The sequence below is a fragment of the Pseudochaenichthys georgianus genome, chromosome 4 (genome assembly GCF_902827115.2).
Source record: "Pseudochaenichthys georgianus chromosome 4, fPseGeo1.2, whole genome shotgun sequence".
In the NCBI taxonomy this organism is placed as follows: Eukaryota; Metazoa; Chordata; class Actinopteri; order Perciformes; family Channichthyidae; genus Pseudochaenichthys; species Pseudochaenichthys georgianus.
Genome location: NC_047506.1, coordinates 38462355 through 38476195, shown reverse-complemented (window position 1 = coordinate 38476195; position 13841 = coordinate 38462355). Strand labels below are relative to the sequence as shown.

The 13841-nt window shown below is 39.7% G+C and overlaps 1 protein-coding gene across 1 annotated transcript in view; it reads left to right on the top strand.

Moving 5' to 3' along the window:
* The window catches only part of LOC117445970 (inactive N-acetylated-alpha-linked acidic dipeptidase-like protein 2), a 656924-nt gene that overhangs the window by 319916 nt on the left and 323167 nt on the right, over positions 1-13841 (top strand). Inside the window, exons 10-11 of the mRNA XM_034081942.1 lie at positions 6682-6869; positions 7871-7999. Of these exons, the coding sequence (XP_033937833.1) occupies positions 6682-6869; positions 7871-7999 (317 nt within the window). The remainder of the gene's footprint in view (positions 1-6681; positions 6870-7870; positions 8000-13841) is intronic.

Below are 13841 nucleotides of genomic sequence, written 5' to 3'. Positions count from 1 at the left end.
CTTTGACCTTTGTTTTTAAACGTTTTATTTTCCTTTCGTCCTGGTTAAGCATCGGCTCAGGTCATTTCCAAACACATTATGTCCATTTAATGTTGAAATAGCAGCCCAGCCCTCTCTGCTCAGCTCCCTTGCCCTTACCTTTATCCATTCTCATTCTGCAGAGCATGTCGCCCCTTGCCCTCGCCCCACAGTCTTCCTTGTCTCACGTCCTCCCCCTCTACTTGTAACATACAGCTTCTGTACCTGTCCTGCCTAGTCCAAGGTGGAAAATTACCTTGCTGATTTACAGTGTGACATTAGGAAGCAATAATGGGCCCACTATAGCAGATAATCTGGGCCACAACTCTCTGGAAGGAGTGACAGTTTTTACTGGTTGTTTGCTGTTTGAACATATGCTCTTCACAGCTCATTTATCTCCTCCCTAATCAGAAAGAAAAATTCATGCACATTCGCACGGTTTTGACTCATAGGAATGAATATATCATAGGCTGCAACAATATATATTACTCCACTTTTTAGCACAATATATCCCAAACACTGTAATCAGAAGATAAGGTTGTATTTAATGTCAAAGTCACAGAGAGTCTACATTACAGTAGGATACATTAGAGTTTATATTCAAAACAGCCGTGTTTCGATCTAAATTGTATTGCACAAATGAACTCAAAATATAGGCAAACCAAAAATATGAAATAACACTTGTTTCCATCAACTACTGCTATGCCATTATTCAGAGTTGCTTGGTGTTTACTTCCTGTCTGTCTTCTTCTGTTGGTTTATCTGATGTCCAGCGCTCTGTCTTTTAACCTATTTCCTCCTCTTGTTCTTTTCTTTTTCTCGGAACAGTTTAGCAATCATGAATCCAAAATGTCGTTCTCTCCACAAATATAAAAAATGTATTTCAACAAGCATCCATGATTTTTTTCTAATGGAGAAAACTAATGTTTTTGGCCACACTGACTTTAAACTGACCGAACTTCTGTCTGTGAATTGATATTCACCTAATCAAAATGTCTAATCGGTTTACTAACAAAAAGAGCATATTGCAGAATGGTCGATATTCACCTAACAGCATTGAGTATTCAACTTAAATGTTAATGACCTACCTGACTATTCTTTCTTTATTCCATATGTAACACAGCCACAGACTGTGAAAATAATAACAATATAGGAAAGAAAAATCAACCATCATCGATTAAACAAACTGACTGTTGAACTATCAATGTCAATTTGACAAGGGCAGTGAAAACACAAGACAGATTACTGATGCTTTTTTATGAATGCTTCACGTGTGAATCCTGAACAATAAGCATACCCATGACAACATTTACAATTAAATAGAAACAAATAAGCTAATAAGCTTTCACATATGACTGATTCCAAGCAGTTTACAGTAATGGTTGATTTACCCTGCAAGCTGCTCTCTGTGCAATAATGTGTTGTCAGATTTCTGAGGCTAAGCTAGCAGGCTTCTCTAAGCACATCTTTTCTCAAACAAAGTCATCAGTGCTCTGTGCTGGAGTGATGAGCTTTGCTCTCTTCTTCCCTCCGCCTGCAGGAAGCTGCTTTGTGCATCCACACTCAACAGTCCCTTTGTAGATAATGTAAGGTGTGCGATGAGACCTGGGGCATTCGTGAGTCAGTATTTGTAAGGGAAACCAAACATAGACACTCTACTTGAATACCCTTTTTACCAACACTTTTACTGAGCGATAGTATTATATATTTACATTTGATAAATCTATTTAATACAAGGCTTGGTTGAATACTTAATCCTGATTGGTCAATTTGCATGGTTCAGAGGTAGATAATACTCAATCACACACTGCTAATGAGGAAAATCCATCCACCGAAAGTAGTCCGGTTGATTCAACGGCAAATGTTAACAGAAAATATTTCCATCCGAAATCTTCATGGTATACTATTTTAATATTCACATTAATATTTGTCGAGAGCCAAAAATCTTCATGACGGCTTAGAATATTCTTCATTCTGCTCTTTTTTGTTAGTAGGCCGTTAAGGACGTCATTCTGATTAATGTGCAGTCATATACATCTACAGAAAGGTCAATTTAAAGTCTGCAGTGGCCAAAAAAACATTGCATGCAGCATGACATTTGGATTGATGAAGGCTAAACTATCCTCAGTAAAGAAAAAAGAAAACAGCGCAAGAGAAGGAAAGAGATTAAAAGACAGAGCGCTGGATGTCAGAAAAATCAAGGGAAGAAGACAGAGAGGAAGTAAACACTAACCCCCAGTTTCCACTGGGTCTGTCTGCGCCGCGCTGCGCCACGGTTTTGGTCCGACCTCCTCTAGCGCCATAACCCACCGGACGCGTCCCGGAAGCATTTCAGAAGCGTATCGTCGTGCGTGCAGGCTCGAAGTTTTGTTATTGATTCGGGTATCCTGGACATTTGTACTTCTACAAGAAAGTAAGTAGGCTACGTAGTTAAATGTTTTATTTTTGTGTCTGTTTACATTGTGTTTATTGTTGGCAAAAATAGGATTCATCCTAATTTTAGAGAAGCGCTGCGCCGAGCCGCTTCTGGGACGCGTCTGAGCCGTAACGTGGCGCGTGTGGTGGAACAGCACCCATTGACTAGAGTGGCCGCGATCCGTACGACCGCCGCGGCGCAGCGCGGCGCAGCGCGGCGCAGCGCGGCGCAGTCGGACCCGGTGGAAACTGGGGGTAAGGCCCCGTCCACACAGCAGCTTTAAAAAAATCTTTTTTTTTCAGGATTTTCAGGATTCAAAAGTTGAGCAATGTTCAACTTTTGAAGCTGAGGTGGAAGCGTCAGCCAATCAAATCCCGTTTATGCAAATCTGACAGTACAAGCGCTAGCCAATCAAACCGCGTGCAAGCTGGGAGAGCCAGACCGCAGTTCATTTCCTCATATTCCAAACGAGAAATTACGGTAGCAAATCTCCCGGTTCTTTACGACCAGAACTATTTACCGGGATACAAACCGGAGGAACCAGGCATGGAGGGAGGTGGCAGAGACAGTGGGTGAAACTGGTAGATTTTCGCCTGTTTGGGGAGTTTATATCCAGTTTACTTCATTTTAACATTGCTATTGCTTTGTATGTCGGGGGCGGGAGATTCATGTGATTGGTTGTTGGTCGCGTTGCTCGCAAAAAAAAACCAAGCTCTCAGACACGCCCAGCTCCAAGATTTTCATGATTTTTTCAAAGCTGCTGTGTGGACGGGGCGTAAAGGGAACAGCAGAAGAAGGCCCAAATCCAATCCAATCCACACCCTACCCCTACACAAGCCCTCAAACAGCGAGTCTGCATCGGTGCTGACTTCAACTGTTGCCATACATGACCGGAGTCACGCTGTGTGTGTCCGTCAGGAAACACGCTGTTTATAAGTAGTTCCAGCAAACATCCACTGATAAATTCAACCCGATATCACGGCAAGACGTGAACATGTGGCGATTTACCATGCTGGGAGACGTGAAGATGTCACAATTTCATCCCTTCAAACGTGACAGTTACACGGTATTGTTAACCCATGTTAACCATTGGAGAAATAACCGGAAATGCCAAGCAAATGCTACCCCGACGGTCAGTTGTTATTGTCAATATTAATATAATAATGATTTATTTTGTAATAGTCACACTCCATTACGCCACTTTTCTTGTGCCAAAACTGAAAACGATCATAAATATATAAGCAATTAAACAACATCTTACATTTCTTTTCACACAATACGTCTCCTTGCAGTATCAACACTAATTCGGCTGACTTTTATATTTGATCCAATTGGTAGATAGCCTGTATTTACACCATAACGGTGCAGAGCTGATAGAAAGGGACACCTGGTGGGTAAAGCACGTTATTGAATTTTATTATTTATTATTAGATATTAATAGGAGGATGTGCAAAACAGACAAACTAATAAGGCTTAATTCAAACATTAAAGAGTACTTTAGGTTAAGGTCTTCTTTTGAATAAGAAAAAAGCTTTGGGGGTAAAGAAGAAGAATATGGAGGGATGAAACCCTCTTTAATGGTCACACATGCAGAGCACACAGCACACACAGTGACATTTGTATCTACAGATACATATTAAGCCTGACAAAGTACTTAATATAATTGCTTTCCTGCAATGTCTTGTCTATGTTTAAGCACTTATTTGTTTATTATTAAACTGATATTATACTGTATTATACTCTTATAACATGTATGTAGATAGTATAAGAAATGTGCAGAATGACAGTCTAATGGTGGAGGTATACACACAATATTGATAGATGTCTTGTAATGCACTGTTGAGGAACCTGCGACCCAAGTTTTTCATTCATTGCATAAATACACCGTAGTTGTGTATAATATGTCAATAAACCTTAGCTTAGAAAATCTTGAAAGGGGTGTGGAAACTAGTCATTATATACAGTCTGTTGTGACAACACAGTCTTTAATTAACTATTAGTAGAGAATAACGAGTAATGAATATACTTTATAGGGATCCTATTAATATCTAATAATAAAATAATAAAATGCAATAACGTGCTTTAACCACCAGGTGTCCCTTTCTATCAGCTCTGCACCGTTATGGTGTAAATACAGCCTATCTACCAATTGGATCAAATATAAAAGTCAGCCGAATTAGTGTTGATACTACAAGGAGACGTATTGTGTGAAAAGAAATGTAAGATGTTGTTTAATTGCTTATATATTTATGATCCATGTCACGTTTTCAGTTTTGGCGGCAGTTCCTCATGTTTGTCTAGATGTCTTCTCAGCAGGGCTCTATAAATAGAGAACTACGGCAGATATGTAATATTTAATGCAGCCGAACCGTGTATTACAATGCTGTTATGTGATGACTTTCAAAGAGAAAAGCAAGCACACTCGGAATAAAGTTTTATTTTGTTTTTAAAAAACATTTTCAGATTTCACATAAACCCCAAATCCCAGCATGCATTGCGGCTAAACCATCCAATCATCGAGCTGAGGATCTTGCCTACGTCAGTTTCCGGTTTAATTTATCACCGATGTATTTTGTTATACACACATTCCTTCACATTTACATTTAAATTTGCATTAAAGTATTTCGTGAGGCCTTCTAACATGTTTTTAAATATAACTACGGTTGTAGTTGAAGAGTTTGTAAATTAACATGCACCGAAGCTGTTGCCTGGCAACTCAATCGCACAACGTCACGTCCGTTAATTCGACATCCACACGCATGGATTAACATCGATTTAATACATTAATTTAGCCTTTGTTTCTGCTAAAAGAGGTGTCGACCAGCTGGGGCAAAAAGAAAATTGGCGTAATCGAGTGTGAATATTAAAAAATAAATCATTATTATATTAATATTGACAATAACAACCAACCGTCGGGGTAGCATTTGCTTGGCATTTCCGGTTATTTCTCCAATATACCGTGTAACTGTCACGTTTGAAGGGACGAAATCGTGACATCTTCACGTCTCCCAGCATGGTAAATCGTCACATGTTCACGTCTTGCCGTGAAATCGGGTTGGATAAATTGCGATGTTAACAACCTCATGATAACCTCATATGTTTTTAACTTAGGATCATACCTGTGTTAAGTCTATAAAAAGGTAAATGTGTGCATTTTATTATAAACTTGTGTATATTTACAGACCGTTGCAAAAACTAAGAAGCTTATAAACATCAGGTTTTAAACTAAATGAGCTTTAGAAAAAGGTAACACAATTATAGATGTTTGGAGTTTATTTTAGTTATTCATTCTTATTTTTTGTCCAAGAGATGCTGATTTGAAACCGTTGTTACATACAGCTACGGCATTTCCTGTTTCTGCCGGAGAGAGTGTTGGCCGTCCCAAAGCTTGCCGCTGTATTCACACCCTCAACCTGAAAGGAGGAAGCCTCGTTAAGCTGCGAGTGTCACTCCGTCACGGAGTACACTCCGTCACGGAGTGGGAGTGGGTATGGTGTGGTTTGGAATTGGGCCGAAGACAGACAGGAAGTAAACACTAGACAGTGAACAGCAGAAGAAGACAGACAGGAAGTAAACACTGACAGAAACACGGAATGAGCTCTGTCAGTGTTTAGAGACTGGTTCATGGAAAATAAAATGTGAAGAGGCTTGGACAGTTACAGAAAACGGCACGTCGATTGATAACATGACCTCCAAAACATATTTTCAAGGTTTAAAAGGTAACAGGGTCACAGTACCAATAATTAACGGTACAAAACAATAGCATGAATCCCTCATTAAATACATCCCTGGAGTTCAATGCAACAAGGGGAAACCTATATTCAAAGATACCAATAGATGTTGTAATAGGCTCTTTAAAGAAGTTATGAAAATTACAACAAATTGCTTTAGTATCCCAAGTTGTTTAAAATATGTTATTTTTCATCTCTCTTTGAAAATGACCATGGAGATGATTGACTCGTTTTGAAAAATAGGCTATAGGATTTAATTGAAATTGTTCTTGCATCTTCAATTCAAATTGGAATCTACAACATGTTTTCATATTGGTGCAGGTGATTGCTTAGCAACACATCTTTAACCACAGTTATTGCTTGTGACTGTATTGGGGATTTCTCTTTTTTATTTTTCTAAATGTGGCCAATACATGCATAAATACATTTGACATGTGCTACAGTAGCAATATTCACCTGCTGCCAAAGACAAAGATGCATTCATGTATCTTCACTTCTCATTCTATATTTTCTTAGATCGCTATGTGCTGGTTGGCAGTCGTCATGACAGCGACCAGGGAGGCGGAGCTTCAGCCATCATGAATCAGCTGATCGCGGCGTTGACAGAGCAGACCAAACAGGCATGGGTGCCAGACCGAACCACTGTGTTCTGCTCGTGGGGGGGCTCAGCCCTGGGGAACATCGGGTCCTATGAGTGGGGAAAGGTCAGCAGGCACAAGTGCATCTGTTTTAGTAAATGTCAACACAAAGGTCAAATATTTTGACCTTTTCATGTATTTAAGAAAGAAATACAAAAAAAGGCTGCAACATATGCTACTGCTATAGGGCTTGTTAGCATTTAGCAAGCTATGGGCCAAATACTAATCAAAATGATAAAGAGAAGGTTCACACAGCAGCCTTTTAAAATGTATGTGGACAGAATTTACATTAAAAAGAGAAAAGGGGATTAAAACAGGAGTTCCTTTGGTTTTCTCTCAGGATAGGAATAATAGATTTGAAGAACAATCCACCAAGGCAGCAATTGAGTAGTTCTCATGTATAATTGACTACTTCTAATTTATATTCCCATGTAACTCTATTACAGTATAGCTGAAAATAACTCTATGGTGTTGTTCTTTAACAGGAGGACCCCCAGGGAGTCCTCAATTCTGTTCACAGTCACTGCAGGGGGGCCACTAAATCGTTTTTTCTTTCTTTCTATGTCTGAAAAACACTTTACATTTATATGAGTCCAACATAGTATTGGCAAATACAAACCAGCTTATTTGCTTTAAAATTATTGTTTTCAGCTAACTGTGATTTCATAGTGCAGTCACAGTTAGCTGATCTGTTCTAAAGCAGCACTTATTACCTGGAAACTAGTTCATTACGGCTACATTATGCATCAATAAGAAATGTGTTTAAACATTGAAATGTAGGATGTTACATATTATTGGCCCAGTTTAATATAAAAATGTTATACATAATTAGTACAGGTTTCCCTAATCTATGTAGTAACAAAGGATTAATGGTTAAATCATATAAATAAATTAAAAATAATAATACATGAATAAAAAGTATTGAATTTGATTGAATTACATTACAACCTAATATACTTATAATTACACAATTGTGACCAGACAACCATGATACTGTAAGGAATATCATTGGCAGAGTAATGATGACAAACTGTGTGTGTGTGCGTGTGTGTGTGTGTTCCCTTCAGGATAACAGTGTTGTCCTACAGAGCAGTGCCGTGGCCTACGTCAGTCTGAACTCTCCAGTCAGAGGGACGGAGACTCTGCGAGCCACAGCGTCTCCAACACTGCGGCAGCTCACCTCGGATATACAGAGAGTAAGTGCTAGCACTACTGCACTAACATCAACCAATCATTACTGATCATTGAATCCGCAGGTGGCAATTAGGCCACATTGGAGACAGAGGAAGTGTCGTAGGGTGTTTGACATAAAGAACACTGCTCAATGGCATAATGTAAAGTCCATGCACTCTAAATAAGAAATAGAGTCATCTTGACGTCACTTGTTTGTTTGTTAACTATGGTGTCCAAGCTTTAAGTTTATGCATTTTAGCCATTGCCATCTTGGTTTTTGGCATTATCCATATTGTTCTTTTGAACCATCAACCTGAATGGACACAGGATCGCAGAGCTATAACACAGTTCAGTCACTTTGTTCGCAACAGACGTTTTTATGACCCATTGAAGCTTTGGACATTTCCGATTCAGGTGTTTACTGACGTATTTTATGTCCTGGAACAAAACATGAACATCTTACAAGATTGTGTAAAACTCAGACCTTAATGCAGGCGCTTAAACAAAAACACGTCAAAAACGACAACAACTTCTAGACGAGGTAAAATGGTGAAACACAAAGTCATTTCTAGGACTCATTTCTGCACCACTCCGTTGTCTTTACTTTTTAGACCCAGAGGTTACCACTTGTTAATAATACGAATATAATCTCCTCACTCTTTATACTATTTCCAATATTGTTACTTTGTTGGGATTTTTGTTTAGTTGTACGCATTGCGAGTTATATTGGCCAAGCTCTGGGTCGCCCCCAGTACTTTCTAAAGTATGAGACAGCTTTCCCAATGTTGACTAAAACCTTATTGTATACCTTCCTACATTTCCTAAGGATGCTAGCATTTTATTAAGGCATGGTGTTGCTGTTGAAGAGAAAATTAAGGACACCCTGCTTTGCTTTCACATGCTGCTGCCTCGGCATTTCCCATGTTAAATGGGTGTAGACAAATTATAAGAATGTCTATTCTATTGATTTTAATGATATATTTTATAATTCCTTATAATGTAATACAATGAAAGCATTTACCCCGTAATAAATCATATGACTGTTTTAACTACTGTTTCATTCAAGTTAGTTAGCAATATACTGTATGTATAAGGAAATACCATTTTGACTCTTCCACCCATACTGTGCTAACTTTACCTCGATCAAAGTTGCCAATGTTGCTCCACTTTTACGCTCTCTGCGCTCCGCAGTCATTCATCTCTACACTTTTTATTACAGATTGACACAACAGTTAACACAATAATGAGAACATAATCACAGGAAATGGGGAGACTGTGGCTGTTCTTTAAAGGAAGTCACCTATTCTGTGAGAAGGGGAGGAAGCCACTCTCGGTATGATCTAAATAAAAATAACTTCAATCTCTCCACATCCCACTTTCACATGCAAACTGCAATGGCCATTCGACTGATTAAGTATAGCAGCTGCATGAGTCAGCCTCCCAAACCGTCTCTGTATTCCAACCTGGGGGTGTTTTGCAGATACGATCAACGCTCGCAGACATTTTCTTCCCAACTTTACCGTCTATTCAAACTTTGAAAACTTTTGAAAAAAGTAAGAAAAAACGCACCTCCTTGTCACTTTCTCTCATGTCCTTCCTCTGCCTCCACTACTGCCGCCGCCTCCTCCTTTTTTTGTTCTTCCCTTTCTCCCTTAAGCACAACATCCCTACCCTGCTCCCTCCTCTTCTATCACGTCGTAATCTCCTCTTTCATCAGCAGCGAGCACCGCATCCCACCACCCTCTCATTTTCCTCATTAAAAATATGCCTCTTACTTCTCATCTGTCTTCACTCTTTGTCTCTTCAGGTCATGCTGTGCAGTATTTTTTATTTGTGTCCTCGGGTTAGTCATCCATCCTCAAGGGAAAAGTCATGGTCTTGCCAGGCACCTAGACGCGTACAAGAGGTCAGGAGTGAACAGAACGCACAGCGTAATGTCCCTTTATTCCCCTGCATTGACCATAAACCAACCAATTAGTAGGGCCTGGCCCGCCCGGTGTACCTGTGACATTCAGCTGCAATGAAGCTGCAGACAGCCTCTGCCACAGCCACAGAAAGAGATTAAGGAGACAGAAATAACTTTTGATGTCCTTTAATGACATATCTTTTCACAGAATAAAAGAAACGGTTCCGACAATGTGTGTACATACTTGACATAAGCTTCTCCTCTTCTTCTTTATTAAACATTCATTCATTCTGTCAGAGTTTTTGGTAAGCTTTCATGCTTGTAGCAGCAACTCCAGTACTGTCTTCTTTAGGAAATATGGTTTTCCTACATTTTACTCTCAGAAATCACTCTTACCAGTCATAAGTGTTAATGCTGCTGTGGTTAAGAAAAGATCTTGCATAATCCAATCTGAATTGCCTCTTCTTTAATTGCGGGAGGACGGTTTCTCACTGAACTCGACACTTTTTCAATCTTAGTCTTGCTCTATATGTCCAGCAAATGATGGTGCATCAATTCCGCTTGGTAATTGTACAGTTTTTACTTGAACATTTGTTTGTTTTTCTAACCCTTGCGCAATCCCGTTTGTCTATTATATTACATTACATGTCATTTGTTAGACGCTTTTATCCAAAGCGACTTGCATACATTCAGTACTGTGGACAATCCCCACAGGAGCAACGACATGCTGACTGCAGTGGGACTCGAACTGGCTATCCCCTGATTCGAAGTCCAGCACACTAGCCACTGAGCCACAGCCTCCCTTATATTGCCTTAACCACTAAAGACCAGATAACACACAGGGTGTCAAACCAGAACATGGCTTGTCCACTTCAGAAACAATTGTGTTTATTTTATAAACAACGGGTTCATGTTGTTGGGTTCTCTCTCTCTATGGGTTCTCTCTAGAGCAGTATGCTCAAATGTTTGAAGAACCTGTATTGCCCTTACCAGCAATGTGTGTACATGTTAACTAATGACAACGGTTGAATGCATCATTACTTACATGTACTTACCAAAGAATCATCCAATAATCCCTCTTCAGAGTTTACTTTTTATTGACCCCGTCGTCTCCTCTTGTCTCGCCTCGTGGTACCTAATTGTCCATTAGGTGACAGCTGTATCTCTGGCATGCTCTGTGCCTCTACTCATTATCTCAAGAGTCTCAGAGCTGCCCCATGTACGCTCCCCCAACTCCAAATATTGAGAAGCACGTCCAAGCATGTCGTTGATCTTGTTCGTGCAACAGCCGTAATACTTCCTACTTATCTTACTTTGCTGGGAACTGTCTTCCAGGTTGAGGTGCTGCACCACTGATACTTTTGGAATGGGTGCTTGGGAACCAATTATAATGCAACTATATTTCTCCTGTAGAGGATTTACTCAAAAAAGGGCAACGACAGGGGGGTGATAGACAAAAATAAATAAACCAAGTGAAAGGAGATACAAAGGGAAGCTTTAGAGGCTTGAAGAATACAAATAAATAGAGACAAGCTTGTGCTTTAATTGGCTATTGTTACAGAGATGGCTTGGTGCAGGGACCTCCATTTTACAACAAATGGTCATCAGTGGACAGCACATTGTTAGACTGAAAAAGAGCAGCGAGGCAAATCCTTCATCTGATCTTGCTCCAATCAATTGTGATGAACCTGTACACAGGAGATACAGGGAGACATGGGTATGTAAGATGGTGATGGTTGTGTTTGCAGAATGCAGGATTTTAAATGCATAGACTCGGGTTCCCACAATATGTTGGTTAATGTTTTGGAAAGGTTGTGGATTTTGTTAAATATATGGGTACCACTTTACAATAAGACTACCCTTATAAAGGATTCATAAAGGGTTTATAATTAGGTTGTAAACACTTTATTAATCCTTAAGAACCATTTATAAACCAGTTCTAACATTATCACCAACACAGGCTCACTATTTGGCAAGATGACTAAGCCTTATATTGGCTACCTAGCTTACTTCGTCTTCTTCATCAGCCAACATCCTTGGTATCTGTTGTTCACTGAGTTGATTCCCCCTTTCCATCTTGATGTTTCTTGGCATCTCTTATGACCATTTATTTACGAGTTACTAACATGTATAGTTGCCAAAAGGGAGCCTTATTGTAAAGTGTAAAACACATTCCCATTTAGTAATGAGTTACAACCGTTTATAATAAGGCTTAGCAGTACAGATAAATGTGGGCTCACTATTTGGCAAGCAACCGGTCACAGTTGCCCTGTTTATCTCATGTCTTATAAAAGCTTGTTAATGATTTATAAAGTGTTCACAACCTAATTAATAAATGAATTACAAACTATTCATAAACCCTTTATAAGGGTACTCTTATTGTAAAGTGGTACCAATATATGAAAGGTCTAATGAGCCCTTAAAGTATTTGTTCCTCGTCCTCATGTTTCCAGATACCTGTAGGATTTCTGAAGGTTAATAGACTTTTACTTGGAGTGCTTTACATTACATTTCATGAAACGTTGATTTAACATGAACGTCTTTGCAGACCTAGAAGGAGATGTGGTGGCTAAGGCTTGGAGAGATAATCCAGCCACCAACACCGACTGGAGGTAGACACTGGTGATGGAAGAAACAGTGGTAAACTATTTCCCACCAGACACACTCGGCGCCTCAAGCATTTCAGTATGAACCTGCTGCATTTGTTTCCTATTTGACATGTGTCTGGTTCATACACACTGAGCATCCCCACAGGCTGGGCTCCTGACAGCAGTTCTTTGAGCTGGTTCCTGAGGGGCCAGATTTGGGACTGGTTCCTTCTGGGCACGTCTTGAGGTTGGTGCCTGAGGGTCCGATGTATGGGCTGGTTCGTTTGAATCTGGTTTTTAAGATTGTTCCCGAAAGGCAGGTCTTGGGGATGACTGAGAGTCAACCACATTCTCTCAAACTATCTGTGTAATGTATATTGGCACAACATGTATTCACAACTTTGCCTGTTTTCCAATACGTGGTATTTTGAGGCCACTTTGTATTCACTGTGACACACTTATCTTGTACTCTGTGCTAGAGTATGGTCTGACTGGAAAAATAACGGCTGATACTTTAATAGAATCATGACACCATGACATGCTTTCAAACATGAAGAAGTGATGACAATAGACCGGCTTCAGAATCACCCCGTAAATGGTAAATATGACCATCATCTGCATTAGGGAATATGCAAGAAGTGTAATTTACACATCTAATTTATATGTTTTCCCACATAAAACCAGCAGAAATGAAGCTCTAAATAAATCACCAGAATGAGTCTGTGACTTTATGGCCGTGCAGCCTTCCAGGATGGTTCAACAGCACACTTGGCATAATGTTTGACATAGTACACTGTCGGCAATATGTTTGAATTATACCAGCCCTTGTATTGTCAGGAAAGGTATTGTGCGACTGCGGCAGGCCAGATGAATATGCATAACCACGAGGAGAAGCTGCCTCGGCCTCACAAAGTATTTATACAACTGTCATTGCGGCCCTTTCATCACAGTTTCACAGTGACAGGACATAAGTAAAGGAATGAATGGTATAATATTTGTTTGGTGAGGAATGAGCCTTGTCAGTACTTGTGGCTGTGACATTCGTCAGGTGCTGTGGTGAGATGCATTTTTCAGACAGTAGTTTGCCTTGTCTGCAGGTGCCATGTAAGATTGTAAAAGGTAAAGGCAGGTGCAGTTAAAGCCCTCTTTAGATTAATTTCTACTAAATAAATGCCAGCTAAATAAATTAAAGACACATTACAGCCTTGGAAGATACATAATTGCTTAGCTAGGATTAATCAATGCCTATTCCCTAAGTGCATGGTTTCTCTGTGGGCAATCTTCTGCAAGCTTGACTTTTAACCCAATCGTTTGATCAATCACTAGACAGGAAAGCACAGAGGAATTATTTCCTGTGATTGGGAAAATAAA